Source organism: Somniosus microcephalus, chromosome 3, assembly GCF_052327205.1.
Source record: "Somniosus microcephalus isolate GS21.2 chromosome 3, FLI_Smic_1.0, whole genome shotgun sequence".
Lineage (NCBI taxonomy): Eukaryota > Metazoa > Chordata > Chondrichthyes > Squaliformes > Somniosidae > Somniosus > Somniosus microcephalus.
Genome location: NC_140989.1, coordinates 9,286,150 through 9,313,327, shown reverse-complemented (window position 1 = coordinate 9,313,327; position 27,178 = coordinate 9,286,150). Strand labels below are relative to the sequence as shown.

The 27,178-nt window shown below is 45.6% G+C and overlaps 1 protein-coding gene across 1 annotated transcript in view; it reads right to left on the bottom strand.

Moving 5' to 3' along the window:
* Window positions 1–27,178, bottom strand: part of LOC147120830 (uncharacterized) — a 53,933-nt gene that overhangs the window by 14,234 nt on the left and 12,521 nt on the right. The window contains exons 2-3 of the mRNA XM_085977172.1: window positions 22,818–22,887; window positions 22,388–22,445 (exon numbers count right to left, since the gene is read on the bottom strand). Coding sequence (XP_085833298.1) covers window positions 22,388–22,445; window positions 22,818–22,887 — 128 coding nt within the window. The remainder of the gene's footprint in view (window positions 1–22,387; window positions 22,446–22,817; window positions 22,888–27,178) is intronic.

The following is a 27,178-nucleotide window of genomic DNA, read 5'->3' as shown; positions in this document are numbered from 1 at the left end:
GAGATGCTCTAGTCGTAGCATGAGGCGTGTTTCAGTATTTCAGCAAGAAAGCATTCAGGCGTTGCTTTAGAGGAGCATCACTTCTTGCCGCTTTCAACGCGCGTTTCAGCGTTCTGACAAATCTCTCCGCCAATCCATTCGTGGATGGATGATAAGGCGCAGAGAACGTGTGCTGAATTCCATTGCTCTTGAGGGACTCCTCCATCTCCTGGGATGTGAACTGTGTTCCATTGTCGGTTACGATCTGCTCCGGCAGACCAAATCGCCCGAACATCTCTCTCAGAGTCTCGATGGTTTTCTCCGTAGTGGTAATGGACATTACTGCAACCTCCGGCCATTTGGAATGGGAGTCCACCGCGACCAGGAACATCGTTCCTTCCACTGGTCCTGCGATGTCCAGATGGATCCGTTGCCACGGTGTCGCCGGCCATTCCCATGGATGCAGTGGCGCTGGTCTTGGCGTATCCCTGGTTGTCTCGCATGATGGGCATGATTTCGCTTCAACTTCAATTTCATGATCCAGACCGGGCCACCAGAAGTAGCTTCGTGCCAGCTCCTTCATCCGGACAATACCACAATGTCCTGAGTGCAGCTCGTTGAGGACATGTTTCCGCAGCTTTGGTGGTATGATCACTCGCATGCCCCAAAGGAGGCATCCTGACGTGTCATACAACTCCTTCCCTCTTGACAGGTAAGGTAGGAGCTCAGGTGGTGTGTCTGACACCCGTGATCCGTCTCCTCGCATCACCCGATCCAGCACCTTGGATAGCGTAGGGTCCACTCTGGTCTCTTTCTTGACCTGCTGGGCCGTGACAGGGGCATTGCTCACCATGTCAAAGTAGAAAATCTTCTGCTCACAGCCTTCAGAGGGCACAGGCAGCAGAAGTCTTGACAATCCGTCCACATTGCCATGTGCTGCTGACCTCCGGTATTTGATGTTGTAATTGTGAGCGCTTAACATCAGCGCCCAGCGCCGCATCCTGCACACTGCCAGGGAGGGTATTCCTGTGTGTGGACCAAAGATCGATGTCAGAGGACGATGATCCGTCAGCAAGGTGAATTTCCTTCCAAACAAGTAGTGATGGAACTTTTTGATTCCAAAGATGATGCCCAAAGCCTCTTTTTCGATCTGCGGGTATTTCACCTCCGACTTGCTCAGGGACCTTGACGTGAATGCAATCGGCTTCTCTTCACCTGAGGGAAAGATGTGGGACACGACCGCGCCGACGCCAGAAGGCGACGCGTCACAGGCCAGCTGAATCTGCAACGACGGGTCAAAGTGCGTCAACACTCTGGGGTCAGTCAAAGCTGCTTTGGCTTTCTTGAATGCAGCTTTGCACTCCTTCGTCCATGCCCAGGCCTTGCCCTGACACAGCAACTCATGTAATGGCTTCAACAGTGATGCCAGCTGTGGAATAAACTTTCCGTAATAGTTCAGGAGACCTAAGAATGACCGCAGCTGGCCGACATTTGTAGGTGCAGGAGCGTCGGCAATGGCTTTCACTTTCGATGGTGCTGTGTGTAGGCCGTCCGCGTCGATGACATGGCTTAGGTACTCCACTGATGGCTTGAAAAATTCGCATTTGTCCTTGCGAACGCGTAAGCCATATTCTTCAAGTCTTCCCAGTGTCTTCGTCAGGTTCTGCAGCTGCTCGTTGTCGTCCTTTCCTGTGACAAGGATATCATCGAGATAACATTGTACCCCTGGAATGCCGCTTAAGATCTGGTCCATAGCCCGCTGAAACAATGCTGGTGCTGACGTTATACCAGAGGGTAGGCGGCAGTACCTGTAGAGGCCCTTGTGGGTGGTGATGGTGAGGTACTTCTGTGAGTCCTCTTCTACATGCATCTGCAAGTAGGCTTGGCATAGATCAATCTTGCTAAATTTCTGACCGCCTGCTAGACCCGCGAAAAGATCTTCAATGATGGGGAGGGGGTACTGTTCAGATGAGAGCACAGGATTCACTGTTACTTTGAAATCTCCACATAAGCGAACCGCGCCGTCACTCTTCATCACTGGTACCATGGGCGTGGCCCACTCACTGTGCGAAACCGGCACCAGGTCCCCTATCTTGACCAGACGCTCCAGGTCAGCCTCCACCTTTGGTCTGAGGGCGTAGGGAACGTTCCTGGCCTTCAGGAATCATGGCTGGCTGTCAGGCTTCACCTTGAGTTTGACCGTAATTCCCTTCATACTCCCCAATTCTCCGTCAAAGACAGCCGCATGCTTTGTCAACACTGCCGCTAGCCCCACCTCTTCGACTGACACCGCATTCACTTTTTTCCAATCCAAATGAATTTTCTCCAACCATGGCCTGCCCATCAGGGATAGATAGTCACCCTTGACCACGTAAACTGGCAACATCACGGTTTGTCCAGTAAGCTCCACCTTGACCTCCGTCTTACCCAGCATTGGGACTGTTTCCCCAGTGTAGGTCTTTAAGATGAGCTTGGCCGGCGTCAGTGATAGGTGGTTCAGTTTTTCTTTGAATAGCTTCTCTGAAATCAAGGAGACAGCGGCCCCCGTATCCAGCTCCATTTTGACCGGTATTCCCTGCAGTAGTGGAGTGACTCCATAGCCTGATGAGCCTCCATTCACCATTAACACATGGAGATTCAGCTCCCCATCAGAGTCTGTGTCACTGTCTTCCTGTTCTTGTTTCACCATGTGTAGGTTTTTCTTTTTAGAACACCAGTTGGATGTGTTTCCTTGTTTGTTTTTGTGTGTCTCTGTGTAGGATTGTTTGCTTTGCCCTTTACACACACGTTCAATGTGTCCTTTCTTTTCACATTTCCGACAGGTCAGGTCTTTACACCACAGTCAGATGGCTGATGACCTGACCTTCCACATCTGTAACACTCTCTGGCGCCCCTTGCATGCTTATCCGGTGTAGCTGCTACCCTGTGCACTCTTGTTGCAGCCCCCAACAGCTGTGCATCTTTAGCTGCTAACTTCATAGACACAGCGAGCTCCACTGCTGATTTAAGCGTCAGTTTGTCAGTCGTGAGCAAGCGCTTCTGTGTTGCTTCACATCTTAATCCACACACAAACCTATCACGGATAGTGTCATTTAGAGTTTCACCAAACTCACAATGCTCAGTTAGCTTCTTTAGCACTGCAACATATTCGGCTATGGACTCACCCTCCCCTTGGTTTCGTTTATGAAACCTGAACCTCTCGGCAATCAGCAGCAGCTTGGGTGTGAAATGTGTTTCCAAAATTTCCACAGTCTGATCATATGTCTTAGCGCCGGGCTTATCCGGGTGCATCAAACTCCGTAACAAGCCAAATGTTTTTGCTCCGATCACACTGAGGAACGTCGCCACTTTCACGTCATCTTTAATGCCATTTGCAGTCACGAAAAATCCGAAACGCTCTGTATAAGCACTCCATTGCTCCGCCGTTTCATCAAATGGTCCAAACGCTCCGGTTAGCATAGCCATTTTGTTTTCTATTTTTTTTATCTTTACAGTCCTTTTCCCCCACTTCGTTTCACTGTATCGTTACTCTCCCCCTTCTTATTTGTGTAACACACGAACCGCCACCTTTACGAGGCGATTGCATCAGCACGAAACTGCGGGCGCGCCATTAGGAAAAGACAGGAACTTCTTACTTTAAACATCGCCGATTCCAGTGCAAAGTGATGCGCAAGTCCGTCGTCCTCGTCACCAGTTTTGTTGTGTCTCAAGGGGTTTTATACCCTTACCTATATAACAATTAAGAAGGACTCCGAGGTGGAGAGTTTAGTTAACGGCCATTTTATTTACAATGTGCTTCTTCACTCAATGCACTACATTTCCCATAGTGCATTGCAAATCACCACTACATTATCCCATGTGGGACAATTCTAATACACATTCAAAATACACAACAATAACACATCCCGATATATCACACCCTCACTATAACACACCCCGATATAGCACACTCTCACTATAACACCCCGATATATCACACGCTCACTATAATACACCCCGATATATCACACTCTCCCTATAACACCCCGATATATCCCACCCTCACTATAACACACCCCGATATATCACAATCTCACTATAACCCTCCGATATATCACACTCTCACTATAACACACCCCGATATATCACACTCTCACTATAACACACCCTGATATATCACACTCTCCCTATAACACACCCCGATATATCACACTCTCACTATAACACCCCGATATATCACACTCTCACTATAATACCCCAATATATCACACTCTCACTATAACACAACCCGACATATCACACCCTCACTATAACACACCCCGATATATCACACCTTCACTATAACACATGCCGATATATCACACTCTCACTATAACACCCCGATATATCACACTCTCACTATAACACCCCGATACATCACACTCTCACTATAACACACGCCGACATATCACACCCTCACTATAACACACCCTGATATATCACACCCTCACTATAACACCCCAATATATCACGCTCTCACTATAACACACCCCGATATATCACACCCTCACTATAACACACCCCGATATATCACACTCTCACTATAACACACCCTGATATATCACACCCTCACTATAACACACCCCGATATATCACACTCTCACTATAACACACTCCGATATACCACACCTTCACTATAACACACCCCGATATATCACACCCTCACTATAACACCCCGATATATCACGCTCTCACTATAACACACCCCGATATATCACACCCTCACTATAACACACCCCGATATATCACACCCTCACTACAACACACCCCGATATATCACACCCTCACTATAACACACCCCGATATATCACAATCTCACTATAACACACTCCGATATATCACACCCTCACTATAACACACCCCGATATATCACACCCTCACTATAACACACCCCGATATAACACACTCTCACTATAACACACCCCGATATATCACACTCTCACTATAACACACTCCGATATATCACACCCTCACTATAACACACCCCGATATATCACACCCTCACTATAACACACCCCGATATATCACACCCTCACTATAACACACCCCGATATAACACACTCTCACTATAACACACCCCGATATATCACACTCTCACTATAACACACCCCGATATATCACACTCTCACTATAACACACCCCTATATAACACACTCTCACTATAACACACCCCGATATATCACACCCTCACTATAACACACCCCGATATAACACACCCTCACTATAACACACCCCGATATATCACACCCTCACTATAACACCCCGATATATCACACCCTCACTATAACACACCCCGATATATCACACCCTCACTATAACACACCCCGATATATCACACTCTCACTACAACACACCCCGATATATCACACCCTCACTATAACACCCCGATATATCACACCCTCACTATAACACACCCCGATATATCACACTCTCACTATAACACACCCCGATATATCACACTCTCACTATAACACACCCCTATATAACACACTCTCACTATAACACACCCCGATATATCACACCCTCACTATAACACACCCCGATATATCACACCCTCACTACAACACACCCCGATATATCACACCCTCACTACAACACACCCCGATATAACACACTCTCACTATAACACACCCCGATATATCACACTCTCACTATAACACACCCCGATATATCACACTCTCACTATAACACACCCCGATATATCACACTCTCACTATAACACACCCCGATATATCACACTCTCACTATAACACACCCCGATATAACACACTCTCACTATAACACACCCCGATATATCACACTCTCACTATAACACACCCCGATATATCACACTCTCACTATAACACACCCCGATATAACACACTCTCACTATAACACACCCCGATATATCACACTCTCACTATAACACACCCCGATATATCACACTCTCACTATAACACACCCCGATATATCACACCCTCACTATAACACACCCTGATATAACACACTCTCACTATAACACACCCCGATATATCACACTCTCACTATAACACACCCCGATATATCACACTCTCACGATAACACACCCCGATATAACACACTCTCACTATAACACACCCCGATATATCACACTCTCACTATAACACACCCCGATATATCACACCCTCACTACAACACACCCTGATATATCACACTCTCACTATAACACACCCCGATATAACACACTCTCACTATAACACACTCCGATATATCACACCCTCACTATAACACACTCCGATATATCACACTCTCACTATAACACACTCCGATATATCACACCCTCACTATAACACACTCCGATATATCACACCCTCACTATAACACACCCCGATATATCACACCCTCACTATAACACACCCCGATATATCACACTCTCACTATAACACACCCCGATATAACACACTCTCACTATAACACACTCCGATATATCACACCCTCACTATAACACACCCCGATATATCACACCCTCACTATAACACACCCCGATATAACACACTCTCACTATAACACACTCCGATATATCACACCCTCACTATAACACACCCCGATATATCACACTCTCACTATAACACACCCCGATATATCACACTCTCACTATAACACACCCCGATATAACACACTCTCACTATAACACACTCCGATATATCACACCCTCACTATAACACACCCCGATATATCACACTCTCACTATAACACACCCCGATATAACACACTCTCACTATAACACACCCCGATATAACACACTCTCACTATAACACACTCCGATATAACACACTCTCACTATAACACACCCCGATATAACACACTCTCACTATAACACACCCCGATATATCACACTCTCACTATAACACACCCCGATATAACACACTCTCACTATAACACACCCCGATATATCACACTCTCACTATAACACACCCCGATATAACACACTCTCACTATAACACACTCCGATATATCACACTCTCACTATAACACACCCCGATATAACACACTCTCACTATAACACACCCCGATATATCACACTCTCACTATAACACACCCCGATATATCACACTCTCACTATAACACACCCCGATATAACACACTCTCACTATAACACACCCCGATATAACACACTCTCACTGTAACACACCCCGATATATCACACCCTCACTATAACACACCCCGATATATCACACTCTCACTATAACACACCCCGATATATCACACTCTCACTATAACACACTCCGATATATCACACTCTCACTATAACACACCCCGATATAACACACTCTCACTATAACACACCCCGATATATCACACCCTCACTATAACACACCCCGATATAACACACTCTCACTGTAACACACCCCGATATAACACACTCTCACTATAACACTCCGATATATCACACCCTCACTATAACACACTCCGATATATCACACCCTCACTATAACACACTCCGATATATCACACCCTCACTATAACACACTCCGATATATCACACCCTCACTATAACACACTCCGATATATCACACTCTCACTATAACACACCCCGATATATCACACTCTCACTATAACACACCCCGATATAACACACTCTCACTGTAACACACTCCGATATATCACACCCTCACTATAACACACTCCGATATATCACACTCTCACTATAACACACCCCGATATATCACACCCTCACTATAACACACTCCGATATATCACACTCTCACTATAACACACCCCGATATAACACACTCTCACTGTAACACACCCCGATATATCACACTCTCACTATAACACACCCCGATATATCACACTCTCACTATAACACACCCCGATATATCACACTCTCACTATAACACACTCCGATATATCACACTCTCACTATAACACACCCCGATATATCACACTCTCACTATAACACACCCCGATATATCACACTCTCACTATAACACACCCCGATATAACACACTCTCACTGTAACACACTCCGATATATCACACCCTCACTATAACACACTCCGATATATCACACTCTCACTATAACACACTCCGATATATCACACTCTCACTATAACACACCCCGATATATCACACTCTCACTATAACACACTCCGATATATCACACTCTCACTATAACACACCCCGATATAACACACCCTCACTATAACACACCCCGATATAACACACTCTCACTATAACACACCCCGATATAACACACTCTCACTGTAACACACCCCGATATAACACACTCTCACTGTAACACACCCCGATATAACACACTCTCACTATAACACACCCCGATATAACACACTCTCACTATAACACTCCGATATAACACACCCTCACTATAACACACCCCGATATATCACACTCTCACTATAACACACTCCGATATATCACACCCTCACTATAACACACTCCGATATAACACACCCTCACTATAACACACCCCGATATATCACACTCTCACTATAACACACCCCGATATATCACACTCTCACTATAACACACCCCGATATAACACACCCTCACTATAACACACCCCGATATATCACACTCTCACTATAACACACCCCGATATATCACACTCTCACTATAACACACCCCGATATATCACACTCTCACTGTAACACACCCCGATATATCACACCCTCACTATAACACACCCCGATATATCACACTCTCACTATAACACACCCCGATATATCACACTCTCACTATAACACACCCCGATATAACACACCCTCACTATAACACACCCCGATATATCACACTCTCACTATAACACACCCCGATATATCACACTCTCACTATAACACACCCCGATATATCACACCCTCACTATAACACACCCCGATATATCACACTCTCACTATAACACACCCCGATATAACACACTCTCACTATAACACACCCAGATATATCACACCCTCACTGTAACACACCCCGATATATCACACTCTCACTATAACACACCCCGATATAACACACCCTCACTATAACACACCCCGATATATCACACTCTCACTATAACACACCCCGATATATCACACTCTCACTATAACACACCCCGATATATCACACCCTCACTATAACACACCCCGATATATCACACTCTCACTATAACACACCCCGATATAACACACTCTCACTGTAACACACTCCGATATATCACACCCTCACTATAACACACCCCGATATAACACACTCTCACTATAACACACCCCGATATATCACACCCTCACTATAACACACTCCGATATAACACACCCTCACTATAACACACCCCGATATATCACACTCTCACTATAACACACCCCGATATAACACACTCTCACTGTAACACACTCCGATATATCACACCCTCACTATAACACACCCCGATATAACACACTCTCACTATAACACACCCCGATATATCACACTCTCACGATAACACACCCCGATATAACACACTCTCACTATAACACACCCCGATATATCACACTCTCACTATAACACACCCCGATATATCACACCCTCACTACAACACACCCTGATATATCACACTCTCACTATAACACACCCCGATATAACACACTCTCACTATAACACACTCCGATATATCACACCCTCACTATAACACACTCCGATATATCACACTCTCACTATAACACACTCCGATATATCACACCCTCACTATAACACACTCCGATATATCACACCCTCACTATAACACACCCCGATATATCACACCCTCACTATAACACACCCCGATATATCACACTCTCACTATAACACACCCCGATATAACACACTCTCACTATAACACACTCCGATATATCACACCCTCACTATAACACACCCCGATATATCACACCCTCACTATAACACACCCCGATATAACACACTCTCACTATAACACACTCCGATATATCACACCCTCACTATAACACACCCCGATATATCACACTCTCACTATAACACACCCCGATATATCACACTCTCACTATAACACACCCCGATATAACACACTCTCACTATAACACACTCCGATATATCACACCCTCACTATAACACACCCCGATATATCACACTCTCACTATAACACACCCCGATATAACACACTCTCACTATAACACACCCCGATATAACACACTCTCACTATAACACACTCCGATATAACACACTCTCACTATAACACACCCCGATATAACACACTCTCACTATAACACACCCCGATATATCACACTCTCACTATAACACACCCCGATATAACACACTCTCACTATAACACACCCCGATATATCACACTCTCACTATAACACACCCCGATATAACACACTCTCACTATAACACACTCCGATATATCACACTCTCACTATAACACACCCCGATATAACACACTCTCACTATAACACACCCCGATATATCACACTCTCACTATAACACACCCCGATATATCACACTCTCACTATAACACACCCCGATATAACACACTCTCACTATAACACACCCCGATATAACACACTCTCACTGTAACACACCCCGATATATCACACCCTCACTATAACACACCCCGATATATCACACTCTCACTATAACACACCCCGATATATCACACTCTCACTATAACACACTCCGATATATCACACTCTCACTATAACACACCCCGATATAACACACTCTCACTATAACACACCCCGATATATCACACCCTCACTATAACACACCCCGATATAACACACTCTCACTGTAACACACCCCGATATAACACACTCTCACTATAACACTCCGATATATCACACCCTCACTATAACACACTCCGATATATCACACCCTCACTATAACACACTCCGATATATCACACCCTCACTATAACACACTCCGATATATCACACCCTCACTATAACACACTCCGATATATCACACTCTCACTATAACACACCCCGATATATCACACTCTCACTATAACACACCCCGATATAACACACTCTCACTGTAACACACTCCGATATATCACACCCTCACTATAACACACTCCGATATATCACACTCTCACTATAACACACCCCGATATATCACACCCTCACTATAACACACTCCGATATATCACACTCTCACTATAACACACCCCGATATAACACACTCTCACTGTAACACACCCCGATATATCACACTCTCACTATAACACACCCCGATATATCACACTCTCACTATAACACACCCCGATATATCACACTCTCACTATAACACACTCCGATATATCACACTCTCACTATAACACACCCCGATATATCACACTCTCACTATAACACACCCCGATATATCACACTCTCACTATAACACACCCCGATATAACACACTCTCACTGTAACACACTCCGATATATCACACCCTCACTATAACACACTCCGATATATCACACTCTCACTATAACACACTCCGATATATCACACTCTCACTATAACACACCCCGATATATCACACTCTCACTATAACACACTCCGATATATCACACTCTCACTATAACACACCCCGATATAACACACCCTCACTATAACACACCCCGATATAACACACTCTCACTATAACACACCCCGATATAACACACTCTCACTGTAACACACCCCGATATAACACACTCTCACTGTAACACACCCCGATATAACACACTCTCACTATAACACACCCCGATATAACACACTCTCACTATAACACTCCGATATAACACACCCTCACTATAACACACCCCGATATATCACACTCTCACTATAACACACTCCGATATATCACACCCTCACTATAACACACTCCGATATAACACACCCTCACTATAACACACCCCGATATATCACACTCTCACTATAACACACCCCGATATATCACACTCTCACTATAACACACCCCGATATAACACACCCTCACTATAACACACCCCGATATATCACACTCTCACTATAACACACCCCGATATATCACACTCTCACTATAACACACCCCGATATATCACACTCTCACTGTAACACACCCCGATATATCACACCCTCACTATAACACACCCCGATATATCACACTCTCACTATAACACACCCCGATATATCACACTCTCACTATAACACACCCCGATATAACACACCCTCACTATAACACACCCCGATATATCACACTCTCACTATAACACACCCCGATATATCACACTCTCACTATAACACACCCCGATATATCACACCCTCACTATAACACACCCCGATATATCACACTCTCACTATAACACACCCCGATATAACACACTCTCACTATAACACACCCAGATATATCACACCCTCACTGTAACACACCCCGATATATCACACTCTCACTATAACACACCCCGATATAACACACCCTCACTATAACACACCCCGATATATCACACTCTCACTATAACACACCCCGATATATCACACTCTCACTATAACACACCCCGATATATCACACCCTCACTATAACACACCCCGATATATCACACTCTCACTATAACACACCCCGATATAACACACTCTCACTGTAACACACTCCGATATATCACACCCTCACTATAACACACCCCGATATAACACACTCTCACTATAACACACCCCGATATATCACACCCTCACTATAACACACTCCGATATAACACACCCTCACTATAACACACCCCGATATATCACACTCTCACTATAACACACCCCGATATAACACACTCTCACTGTAACACACTCCGATATATCACACCCTCACTATAACACACCCCGATATAACACACTCTCACTATAACACACCCCGATATATCACACCCTCACTATAACACACTCCGATATAACACACCCTCACTATAACACACCCCGATATATCACACTCTCACTATAACACACTCCGATATATCACACTCTCACTATAACACACCCCGATATATCACACCCTCACTATAACACACCCCGATATAACACACCCTCACTATAACACACTCCGATATAACACACCCTCACTATAACACACCCCGATATATCACACTCTCACTACAACACACCCCGATATAACACACTCTCACTATAACACACTCCGATATATCACACCCTCACTATAACACACTCCGATATATCACACTCTCACTATAACACACCCCGATATAACACACTCTCACTATAACACACTCCGATATAACACACTCTCACTATAACACACCCCGATATATCACACTCTCACTATAACACTCCGATATATCACACTCTCACTATAACACACCCCGATATAACACACTCTCACTATAACACACTCCGATATAACACACTCTCACTATAACACACTCCGATATATCACACTCTCACTATAACACACCCCGATATAACACACTCTCACTATAACACACTCCGATATAACACACTCTCACTATAACACACTCCGATATATCACACCCTCACTATAACACACTCCGATATATCACACTCTCACTATAACACACCCCGATATAACACACTCTCACTACAACACACTCCGATATAACACACTCTCACTATAACACACTCCGATATATCACACTCTCACTATAACACACCCCGATATAACACACTCTCACTATAACACACCCCGATATAACACACCCTCACTGTAACACACCCCGATATAACACACTCTCACTACAACACACCCCGATATAACACACTCTCACTATAACACCCCGATATAACACACTCTCACTACAACACACCCCGATATATCACACCCTCACTATAACACACTCCGATATAACACACCCTCACTGTAACACACCCCGATATAACACACTCTCACTATAACACACTCCGATATAACACACTCTCACTATAACACACTCCGATATATCACACCCTCACTATAACACACTCCGATATATCACACTCTCACTATAACACACCCCGATATAACACACTCTCACTATAACACACTCCGATATAACACACTCTCACTATAACACACTCCGATATATCACACTCTCACTATAACACACCCCGATATAACACACCCTCACTATAACACACCCCGATATAACACACTCTCACTATAACACACCCCGATATATCACACTCTCACTATAACACACTCCGATATATCACACTCTCACTATAACACACCCCGATATAACACACCCTCACTATAACACACCCCGATATATCACACTCTCACTATAACACACCCCGATATAACACACCCTCACTACAACACACCCCGATATAACACACCCTCACTATAACACACCCCGATATATCACACTCTCACTATAACACTCCGATATATCACACTCTCACTACAACACACCCCGATATATCACACTCTCACTATAACACACTCCGATATAACACACTCTCACTGTAACACACTCCGATATATCACACTCTCACTATAACACACTCCGATATAACACACTCTCACTGTAACACACTCCGATATATCACACCCTCACTATAACACACTCCGATATAACACACCCTCACTGTAACACACCCCGATATAACACACTCTCACTATAACACACTCCGATATAACACACTCTCACTATAACACACTCCGATATATCACACCCTCACTATAACACACTCCGATATATCACACTCTCACTATAACACACCCCGATATAACACACTCTCACTATAACACACTCCGATATAACACACTCTCACTATAACACACTCCGATATATCACACTCTCACTATAACACACCCCGATATAACACACCCTCACTATAACACACCCCGATATAACACACTCTCACTATAACACACCCCGATATATCACACTCTCACTATAACACACTCCGATATATCACACTCTCACTATAACACACCCCGATATAACACACCCTCACTATAACACACCCCGATATAACACACTCTCACTATAACACACCCCGATATATCACACTCTCTCTATAACACACCCCGATATATCACACCCTCACTATAACACACCCCGATATATCACACTCTCACTATAACACTCCGATATAACACACCCTCACTATAACACACTCCGATATATCACACTCTCACTATAACACTCCGATATAACACACCCTCACTACAACACACCCCGATATAACACACCCTCACTATAACACACCCCGATATATCACACTCTCACTATAACACTCCGATATAACACACCCTCACTACAACACACCCCGATATAACACACCCTCACTATAACACACCCCGATATATCACACTCTCACTATAACACTCCGATATAACACACCCTCACTACAACACACCCCGATATAACACACCCTCACTATAACACACCCCGATATATCACACTCTCACTATAACACTCCGATATATCACACTCTCACTACAACACACCCCGATATATCACACTCTCACTATAACACACTCCGATATAACACACTCTCACTGTAACACACTCCGATATATCACACTCTCACTATAACACACTCCGATATAACACACTCTCACTACAACACACCCCGATATATCACACCCTCACTACAACACACCCCGATATAACACACTCTCACTATAACACACTCCGATATATCACACTCTCACTGTAACACACTCCGATATATCACACTCTCACTATAACACACCCCGATATATCACACCCTCACTACAACACACCCCGATATAACACACCCTCACTATAACACACCCCGATATATCACACTCTCACTATAACACTCCGATATATCACACTCTCACTACAACACACCCCGATATATCACACTCTCACTATAACACACTCCGATATAACACACTCTCACTGTAACACACTCCGATATATCACACTCTCACTATAACACACTCCGATATAACACACTCTCACTACAACACACCCCGATATATCACACCCTCACTATAACACACCCCGATATATCACACTCTCACTATAACACACCCCGATATAACACACTCTCACTATAACACACTCCGATATATCACACTCTCACTATAACACACTCCGATATAACACACTCTCACTGTAACACACTCCGATATATCACACTCTCACTGTAACACACCCCGATATATCACACTCTCACTACAACACACCCCGATATAACACACTCTCACTATAACACACTCCGATATATCACACTCTCACTATAACACACTCCGATATAACACACTCTCACTGTAACACACTCCGATATATCACACTCTCACTATAACACACCCCGATATAACACACTCTCACTATAACACACCCCGATATATCACACCCTCACTATAACACACTCCGATATAACACACTCTCACTATAACACACCCCGATATATCACACTCTCACTATAACACACTCCGATATAACACACTCTCACTGTAACACACTCCGATATATCACACTCTCACTATAACACACCCCGATATATCACACTCTCACTATAACACACTCCGATATTTCACACCCTCACTGTAACACACCCCGATATATCACACTCTCACTATAACACACTCCGATATATCACACCCTCACTATAACACACCCCGATATATCACACCCTCACTATAACACACCCCGATATATCACACCCTCACTATAACACACCCCGATATATCACACTCTCACTATAACACACTCCGATATAACACACTCTCACTATAACACACCCCGATATATCACACTCTCACTATAACACCCCGATATATCACACTCTCACTATAACACACCCCGATATATCACACCCTCACTATAACACACCCCGATATATCACACTCTCACTATAACACCCCGATATATCACACTCTCACTATAACACACCCCGATATATCACACCCTCACTATAACACACCCCGATATATCACACTCTCACTATAACACACCCCGATATAACACACTCTCACTATAACACACTCCGATATATCACACTCTCACTATAACACACTCCGATATAACACACTCTCACTGTAACACACTCCGATATATCACACTCTCACTGTAACACACCCCGATATATCACACTCTCACTACAACACACCCCGATATAACACACTCTCACTATAACACACTCCGATATATCACACTCTCACTATAACACACTCCGATATAACACACTCTCACTGTAACACACTCCGATATATCACACTCTCACTGTAACACACTCCGATATATCACACTCTCACTATAACACACCCCGATATAACACACTCTCACTATAACACACCCCGATATATCACACCCTCACTATAACACACTCCGATATAACACACTCTCACTATAACACACCCCGATATATCACACTCTCACTATAACACACTCCGATATAACACACTCTCACTGTAACACACTCCGATATATCACACTCTCACTATAACACACCCCGATATATCACACTCTCACTATAACACACTCCGATATATCACACCCTCACTGTAACACACCCCGATATATCACACTCTCACTATAACACACTCCGATATATCACACCCTCACTATAACACCCCGATATATCACACCCTCACTATAACACACCCCGATATATCACACTCTCACTATAACACACCCCGATATATCACACTCTCACTATAACACTCCGATATATCACACCCTCACTATAATACACCCCGATATATCACACCCTCACTATAACACACCCCGATATATCACACCCTCACTATAACACACCCCGATATATCACACTCTCACTATAACACACCCCGATATATCACACTCTCACTATAACACACCCCGATATATCACACTCTCACTATAACACACCCCGATATATCACACTCTCACTATAACACTCCGATATATCACACCCTCACTATAACACACCCCGATATATCACACTCTCACTATAACACACCCCGATATATCACACTCTCACTATAACACTCCGATATATCACACCCTCACTATAACACACCCCGATATATCACACTCTCACTATAACACACCCCGATATATCACACTCTCACTATAACACACCCCGATATATCACACTCTCACTATAACACTCCGATATATCACACCCTCACTATAACACACCCCGATATATCACACTCTCACTATAACACACCCCGATATATCACACTCTCACTATAACACTCCGATATATCACACCCTCACTATAACACACCCCGATATATCATACTCTCACTATAACACACTCCGATATATCACACTCTCACTATAACACACCCCGATATATCACACTCTCACTATAACACTCCGATATATCACACCCTCACTATAACACACCCCGATATATCACACCCTCACTATAACACACCCCGATATATCACACTCTCACTATAACACTCCGATATAACACACCCTCACTGTAACACACTCCGATATATCACACTCTCACTATAACACACTCCGATATATCACACTCTCACTGTAACACACTCCGATATATCACACTCTCACTATAACACACTCCGATATATCACACCCTCACTGTAACACACCCCGATATATCACACCCTCACTATAACACACCCCGATATATCACACTCTCACTATAACACACTCCGATATAACACACCCTCACTGTAACACACTCCGATATATCACACTCTCACTATAACACACTCCGATATATCACACTCTCACTGTAACACACTCCGATATATCACACTCTCACTATAACACACTCCGATATATCACACCCTCACTATAACACACCCCGATATATCACACCCTCACTATAACACACCCCGATATATCACACTCTCACTATAACACACCCCGATATATCACACCCTCACTATAACACACTCCGATATATCACACTCTCACTATAACACACTCCGATATATCACACTCTCACTATAACACACCCCGATATATCACACCCTCACTATAACACACCCCGATATATCACACTCTCACTATAACACACCCCGATATATCACACTCTCACTATAACACACCCCGATATATCACACTCTCACTATAACACACCCCGATATATCACACTCTCACTATAACACACTCCGATATATCACACCCTCACTATAACACACCCCGATATAACACACTCTCACTATAACACACCCCGATATATCACACTCTCACTATAACACACTCCGATATATCACACTCTCACTGTAACACACCCCGATATATCACACTCTCACTATAACACACTCCGATATAACACACTCTCACTGTAACACACTCCGATATATCACACTCTCACTATAACACACCCCGATATATCACACTCTCACTATAACACACTCCGATATATCACACTCTCACTGTAACACACTCCGATATATCACACTCTCACTATAACACACTCCGATATATCACACTCTCACTATAACACACTCCGATATATCACACTCTCACTGTAACACACCCCGATATAACACACCCTCACTATAACACACTCCGATATATCACACTCTCACTGTAACACACTCCGATATATCACACTCTCACTGTAACACACTCCGATATATCACACTCTCACTATAACACACTCCGATATATCACACTCTCACTATAACACACCCCGATATAACACACCCTCACTATAACACACTCCGATATATCACACTCTCACTATAACACACCCCGATATAACACACCCTCACTATAACACACTCCGATATATCACACTCTCACTGTAACACACTCCGATATATCACACTCTCACTGTAACACACTCCGATATATCACACTCTCACTATAACACACTCCGATATATCACACTCTCACTATAACACACCCCGATATAACACACCCTCACTATAACACACCCCGATATAACACACTCTCACTATAACACACCCCGATATATCACACTCTCACTGTAACACACTCCGATATATCACACCCTCACTATAACACACCCCGATATATCACACTCTCACTATAACACACCCCGATATAACACACTCTCACTGTAACACACCCCGATATAACACACTCTCACTATAACACACCCCGATATATCACACTCTCACTGTAACACACTCCGATATATCACACCCTCACTATAACACACCCCGATATAACACACTCTCACTATAACACACCCCGATATATCACACTCTCACTGTAACACACTCCGATATATCACACCCTCACTATAACACACCCCGATATATCACACTCTCACTATAACACACCCCGATATATCACACTCTCACTATAACACACCCCGATATAACACACTCTCACTATAACACCCCGATATAACACACTCTCACTATAACACACCCCGATATAACACACTCTCACTATAACACCCCGATATAACACACTCTCACTATAACACACCCCGATATAACACACTCTCACTATAACACACCCCGATATATCACACTCTCACTATAACACACCCCGATATAACACACTCTCACTATAACACACTCCGATATAACACACCCTCACTATAACACCCCGATATAACACACTCTCACTATAACACACTCCGATATATCACACCCTCACTATAACACACCCCGATATATCACACCCTCACTATAACACACCCCGATATATCACACCCTCACTATAACACACCCCGATATATCACACCCTCACTATAACACACTCCGATATATCACACCCTCACTATAACACACTCCGATATATCACACCCTCACTATAACACACCCCGATATATCACACCCTCACTATAACACACCCCGATATATCACACCCTCACTATAACACACTCCGATATATCACACCCTCACTATAACACACTCCGATATATCACACCCTCACTATAACACACCCCGATATATCACACCCTCACTATAACACACCCCGATATATCACACCCTCACTATAACACACTCCGATATATCACACCCTCACTATAACACACCCCGATATATCACACCCTCACTATAACACACCCCGATATATCACACCCTCACTATAACACACCCCGATATATCACACCCTCACTATAACACACTCCGATATATCACACCCTCACTATAACACACCCCGATATATCACACCCTCACTATAACACACCCCGATATATCACACCCTCACTATAACACACCCCGATATATCACACCCTCACTATAACACACCCCGATATATCACACCCTCACTATAACACACTCCGATATATCACACTCTCACTGTAACACACCCCGATATAACACACTCTCACTACAACACACCCCGATATATCACACCCTCACTATAACACACCCCGATATATCACACCCTCACTATAACACACTCCGATATATCACACTCTCACTGTAACACACCCCGATATATCACACTCTCACTACAACACACCCCGATATATCACACCCTCACTATAACACACCCCGATATATCACACCCTCACTATAACACACTCCGATATATCACACCCTCACTATAACACACTCCGATATATCACACCCTCACTATAACACACCCCGATATATCACACTCTCACTATAACACACCCCGATATATCACACTCTCACTGTAACACACCCCGATATATCACACTCTCACTATAACACACCCCGATATATCACACTCTCACTGTAACACACCCCGATATATCACACTCTCACTATAACACACTCCGATATATCACACTCTCACTGTAACACACTCCGATATATCACACTCTCACTATAACACACCCCGATATATCACACTCTCACTATAACACACTCCGATATATCACACTCTCACTGTAACACACCCCGATATATCACACTCTCACTATAACACACCCCGATATATCACACTCTCACTGTAACACACCCCGATATATCACACTCTCACTATAACACACTCCGATATATCACACTCTCACTGTAACACACCCCGATATAACACACTCTCACTATAACACACTCCGATATATCACACTCTCACTGTAACACACCCCGATATAACACACCCCGATATATCACACTCTCACTATAACACACCCCGATATAACACACTCTCACTGTAACACACCCCGATATATCACACTCTCACTATAACACACCCCGATATATCACACCCTCACTATAACACACCCCGATATATCACACTCTCACTATAACACACCCCGATATATCACACTCTCACTATAACACACCCCGATATAACACACCCTCACTATAACACACTCCGATATAACACACCCTCACTATAACACACCCCGATATATCACACTCTCACTATAACACACCCCGATATAACACACTCTCACTATAACACACCCCGATATAACACACTCTCACTGTAACACACCCCGATATAACACACTCTCACTATAACACACCCCGATATATCACACCCTCACTATAACACACCCCGATATATCACACTCTCACTATAACACACTCCGATATATCACACCCTCACTATAACACACTCCGATATATCACACTCTCACTATAACACACCCCGATATATCACACCCTCACTAGCCAGTGGCTGCTCCATTGCATTCTCCCCTTACCTTTTTTTATTGTCGCCTTAGAGATGAATTTTGGATATTCAGGTTCTTCTAATTGTCTCTGTCGAAAGTAGGCAGAAATTCTTCTTATTATTTAATATTAACGTAACTCCCATTATCGAATGTATCTCCGTCCTGACAGAATCTGTTCCCTCCACTTCTCTGTGTGTGAATATATTTCCCATGTAGCGATCGGGTTGGATGCAGAGTCTCGCTCCCCCTCAGCACCACAGCCCTTACTGCGGCCATGTCACAGTTTAACCACTGCCACAGTGGTGCCACAGAAATACTTTGGTGGAAATCTCACTCCCATGAGCAAACAGGGACTCCACCAAAGATCTAGCGCCAGAGCGGGAGAAACTCTGAGATAATTCACCCCTTAACACCTCCCCCACACCCAACAGATTTGAACAATCCTGTTCCCTCAACTTACAATTCTTACGAGCTGAGAGTCGTCTTTATACTCCATGTAGTTACTGTCTGTCGAGAACTGAGCTGTCTTCCTGTGGTAAGATGAAACAGCACATGTTAGATCAGCCATGATCTCATTGAATGGCGGAGCAGGCTCGAGGGGCTGTATGGTGGAGCAGGCTCGAGGAGCCGTGTGGCGGAGCAGGCTCGAGGGGCCGTGTGGCGGAGCAGGCTCGAGAGGCCATGTGGCGGAGCAGGCTCGAGAGGCCATGTGGCGGAGCAGGCTCAAGGGGCCGTGTGGTGGAGCAGGCTCGAGAGGCCATGTGGCGGAGCAGGCTCGAGGGGCCATGTGGTGGAGCAGGCTCGAGGGGCCGTATGGTGGAGCAGGCTCGAGGGGCCGTATGGTGGAGCAGGCTCGAGGGGCCGTGTGGTGGGGCAGGCTCGAGGGGCCATACGGTGGAGCAGGCTTGAGGGGCCGTGTGGTGGAGCAGGCTCGAGGGGCCGTGTGGTGGAGCAGGCTCGAGGGGCCGTATGGTGGAGCAGGCTCGAGGGGCCGTATGGTGGAGCAGGCTCGAGGGGCCGTGTGGTGGAGCAGGCTCAAGGGGCCGCATGGTGGAGCAGGCTCGAGGGGCTGTGTGGCGGAGCAGACTCCATGCCAGCTTCCCCCGGGGCCAAATGGGTAGAGTCACAGCTCAGTGTAGTGTGAAATCATACAGACTTGTATGATTCTTTCGATTACCAATGGGTGCTGAGTTTAGCTGGCAGGGCAGCAGAACTGTCGCATCAACAGCACAGAGGGAGGCCATTTGGCCCATCACTCCAGTATCAGCTCTCTGAAACAGCTCTCCCCGTAGTCCCATTCCCCTGCCGTTCCCCATTCAGCCCATCACCCCTGTGCCCTCTCTCTGAAGGAGCTCTCCCCGTAGTCCCACAACTATGGGAAGGTTTCCACCTCCACTGAACCCCGCTTAGAAAATAACCGTGCGGGGATGAGCCATGTGGGTGGGCGAGTGTTACAAAGCATTAACCCACCCTTCTAATCCACCATGCCCGCTGGCTGTGACAACTCACCGTGCCAATACGTTGTACCATCACCTGCTCTGATTTCGCCGGAGCACTGAGACCCTCGATTGGAGATCCAATGATGCTCCCATCACTGGGAGCCTGGATTCCAGTTGGTACAAAGCGCACCCCCATTTAATAAATTACTCTCCGGCTCCGGAAAACTTCCATTCCTGTAAATTAGGAACCAAAGTGGAATGCACAGTAAAAGAGGAAACATCTAACATGGAGCAGAGGACGTGTCTAACATAGAGGAGCTGGTAGTGTTATGTCTGACATTGGTGATAGGTACTCGATTGCCTGGGCCTGAGCACATGGAGTTTGATAGTGCTGTTATTGTTGTATTGTGTCTGACATTGGACATAGGTATTCGATTGCTTTTCCCTGGGAGAGTGTGTTTGGATCAGCCATTAAAAGCAACATGAACTGAGCTCTGCATAGGGCCTCTGGATTATCTTTGCAAATGCAACATTTGGCAACGAGGATGGCTGTAATCTCTCTTCCACCACCTCCTCCCTTCCTCGCACTACCCGGTGAGCCCCTGATCCCATGGGTTCGCTGGTCACAGTCCTTTGAAACCTACCTCATTGCTCTTGGACTAGAAAATGTGAGTACAGCACGGAAAATGGCAGTTATCCCATTGCTTGGGAGCGGAGGGCCAGCGTGTTCTTGGGACATTATGCGCAGCAGACTCAATTCAAACGTATGATGAGGCTATGGCTCTGTTAAGCACACACTTCTCTGCCCCACAAAGTGCCCTCCTGCGGCGATTCATTTTTAGACAGCGTCGCCAACTCCCCGGCGAGTCGGTGCATCAGTATGTGGCTAATTTGAGGGGGCTAGCTCGTGCAAGTTCGGTGCACTACAAGACGAGATGGTGCGTGATCAACTAATAGAGCACACCAACAACGTGAGAGTGCGTGAAAGACTGTTACTCGAGTCCGACGATCTGTCGTTGTCACAGGCAGTCAACATTGCCTTTCAAGTGGAGTCTGCAGACGAATGTGCAGGAAAACTAGCACACACACCCAGTGACAGCGCCCTCGGCCCCGACAGCTCTGACACTGTAATGCTCGCGCGACGGCAGCAACGCGCGCTACCGTGGCAACAGTGTGGAAACTGCGGATCTCGTTCACATGCTACCAGAACACAGAATTGCCCTGCGCGCGGCCAAGCCTATCACAATTGTGGAAAACAAAATCACTTTGCCAATGTCTGCCGCTCTGCCCCTGTTGCTACAAATGAACACTCTCAGTCCTCAAGCAGTTGGCCTATAATTCACAACGTGAGCTCTGGGCCAGTAGTGGCTTTCAAGTCATGCATAATTAACCTGAATGATGTGTGCATCCCTCTGTTGTTGGATACCGGTGCCAGCGTCTCACTGCTGAATGTGGACACATTCAAACGCTTTTTCAGCTCCCTGCCACTCTCTGTGCCCTCCACTGCCCTTTGCGGGTATGGTAATTCGAAAATTGGACTAGTGGGTTCAGTCAACCTCACTGTACTCTATGGAACAAAAGTTTTGCCAGATTTTTGTTTTCATGTGGCACGCCAAGGAGCTAACCTGATGGGACTGGATCTTTTCACTGACCTGGGTTTTTCTCTCTTGGACACCGGCGGGTCTGCGATTCTGCACGTCGCCTCACCGTGGCACCAAACACGGCCAGCACTCTTCGAGGGTCTGGGCTGCCTGACTGCCTTCACCCACCAGCCCATGGTTGACTCCACCGTTACCCCTGTCATTCAGCCACTGCGCCGCATCCCGCTTGCTCTCCGTGATGGGGTCACAGCTGAACTAAAGCAGCTACTGGAAGCTGGCATAATTGAACCAGTTGAGGCCTCCCCATGGGTCTCCAACCTGGTGGTCACAACGAAAAAGTCAGGTGGTCTACGCGTCTGTGTCGATCTTCGAGCAGTGAATAAGGCCGTAATCCCTGACAAATATCCACTGCCCACGTCAGAGGAACTCACAGCGCAGTTCTATGGTTCCATCCTGTTCTCGAAACTGGACCTTCGATAGGGCTATCTACAGGTTCCCCTCCACCCCAGCAGCAGGGACATCACTGCTTTTGTGACACATGCTGGCATCTTTCGGTACACCAGGATGCCATTTAGACTTAGCTCTGCACCCAGCTGCTTCCAAAAGGTGATGTCCTCTGTGCTCGCGGGCACTCCTGGGGTGGCCATCTACCTGGATGACATCGTCGTGCATGGGCCCTCGACCTCCACTCACGACGAACGCCTTCACAGAGTTTTCACGGCTCTAGCAAAACATAAGCTCACACTGAATGGCGAAAAGTGTGCCTTTGCTGTTTCAGAGATCGAATTTGTGGGGTTTCGGTTGTCGGCTGACGGTATATCCCCACTCCAGTCAAATGTGGATGCCAGTCACAGCATCCCAGAACCCAGCTATGCAGCACAGGTTGCCTCCTTCCTTGGCATGACTGGGTACTACCTGAAGTTTTTGCCCCAGTACTCAGCCACCACAGCCCCACTGCGCCAGCTCCTGCGAAAGGATGAGCCCTGGGTGTGGTCACAAGCCTGTACGGAAGCTGTTCGCCTCCTCAAATCACAGCTCACGTCGCCTCCGGTGTTGGCTCACTTTGACGTTGCCAGCCCCACCCTCGTCACCTGCGACGCGTCCACTGCAGCTGTGGGGGTGGTGTTATCGCAGATACAGAATGGAGTGGAGAAACCAATCGCCTTTGCCTCCCGAGCCCTTAGCCGCACTGAACAGAAGTACTCAGTAGGCGAGCATGAGGCGCTGGCGTGCATCTGGGCATGTGAGCGGTGGTACCTGTACACGTATGGCCGTGCCTTCACCCTGCGAACCGATCACCAGGCTCTCACTGCCCTGCTGTCGACATCCGGCACGGGCCACAGACCACTGCATCTACACCGCTGGTCTGACCGCCTCCGCCAATACAATTTCAGTCTCCAGTTCACACCAGGACGTGACAATGTTGTTGCAGATCTGCTCTCCCGCACTGTCTCTGCCCCAGCCCCACTCGTCGGGTCTGAACATGTGGAACAGGATATCGTCCAGATGCTGCACACGCCTCTCCAAACCACAGTCTCTCTCCAGGAGCTCAAAGAGGCCACTGAACAGGGTCCAGCCCTCTCCCAGCTGTGCACCTTCATCAGAGATGGCTGGCCTCGCAAGGTGCCTGAGGAACTGTCTGCCTACTCCAGAGTTAAAGAGGAGCTCTCCTGCTGGAATGACTCCTGTGTTGCACGTGGGCTCTGCACTGTGGTCCCAAGTGCCCTTCGTGCGCGCGTCTTATCCATGGCGCACGAGGGCCACTTGGGCATAGTGAACCT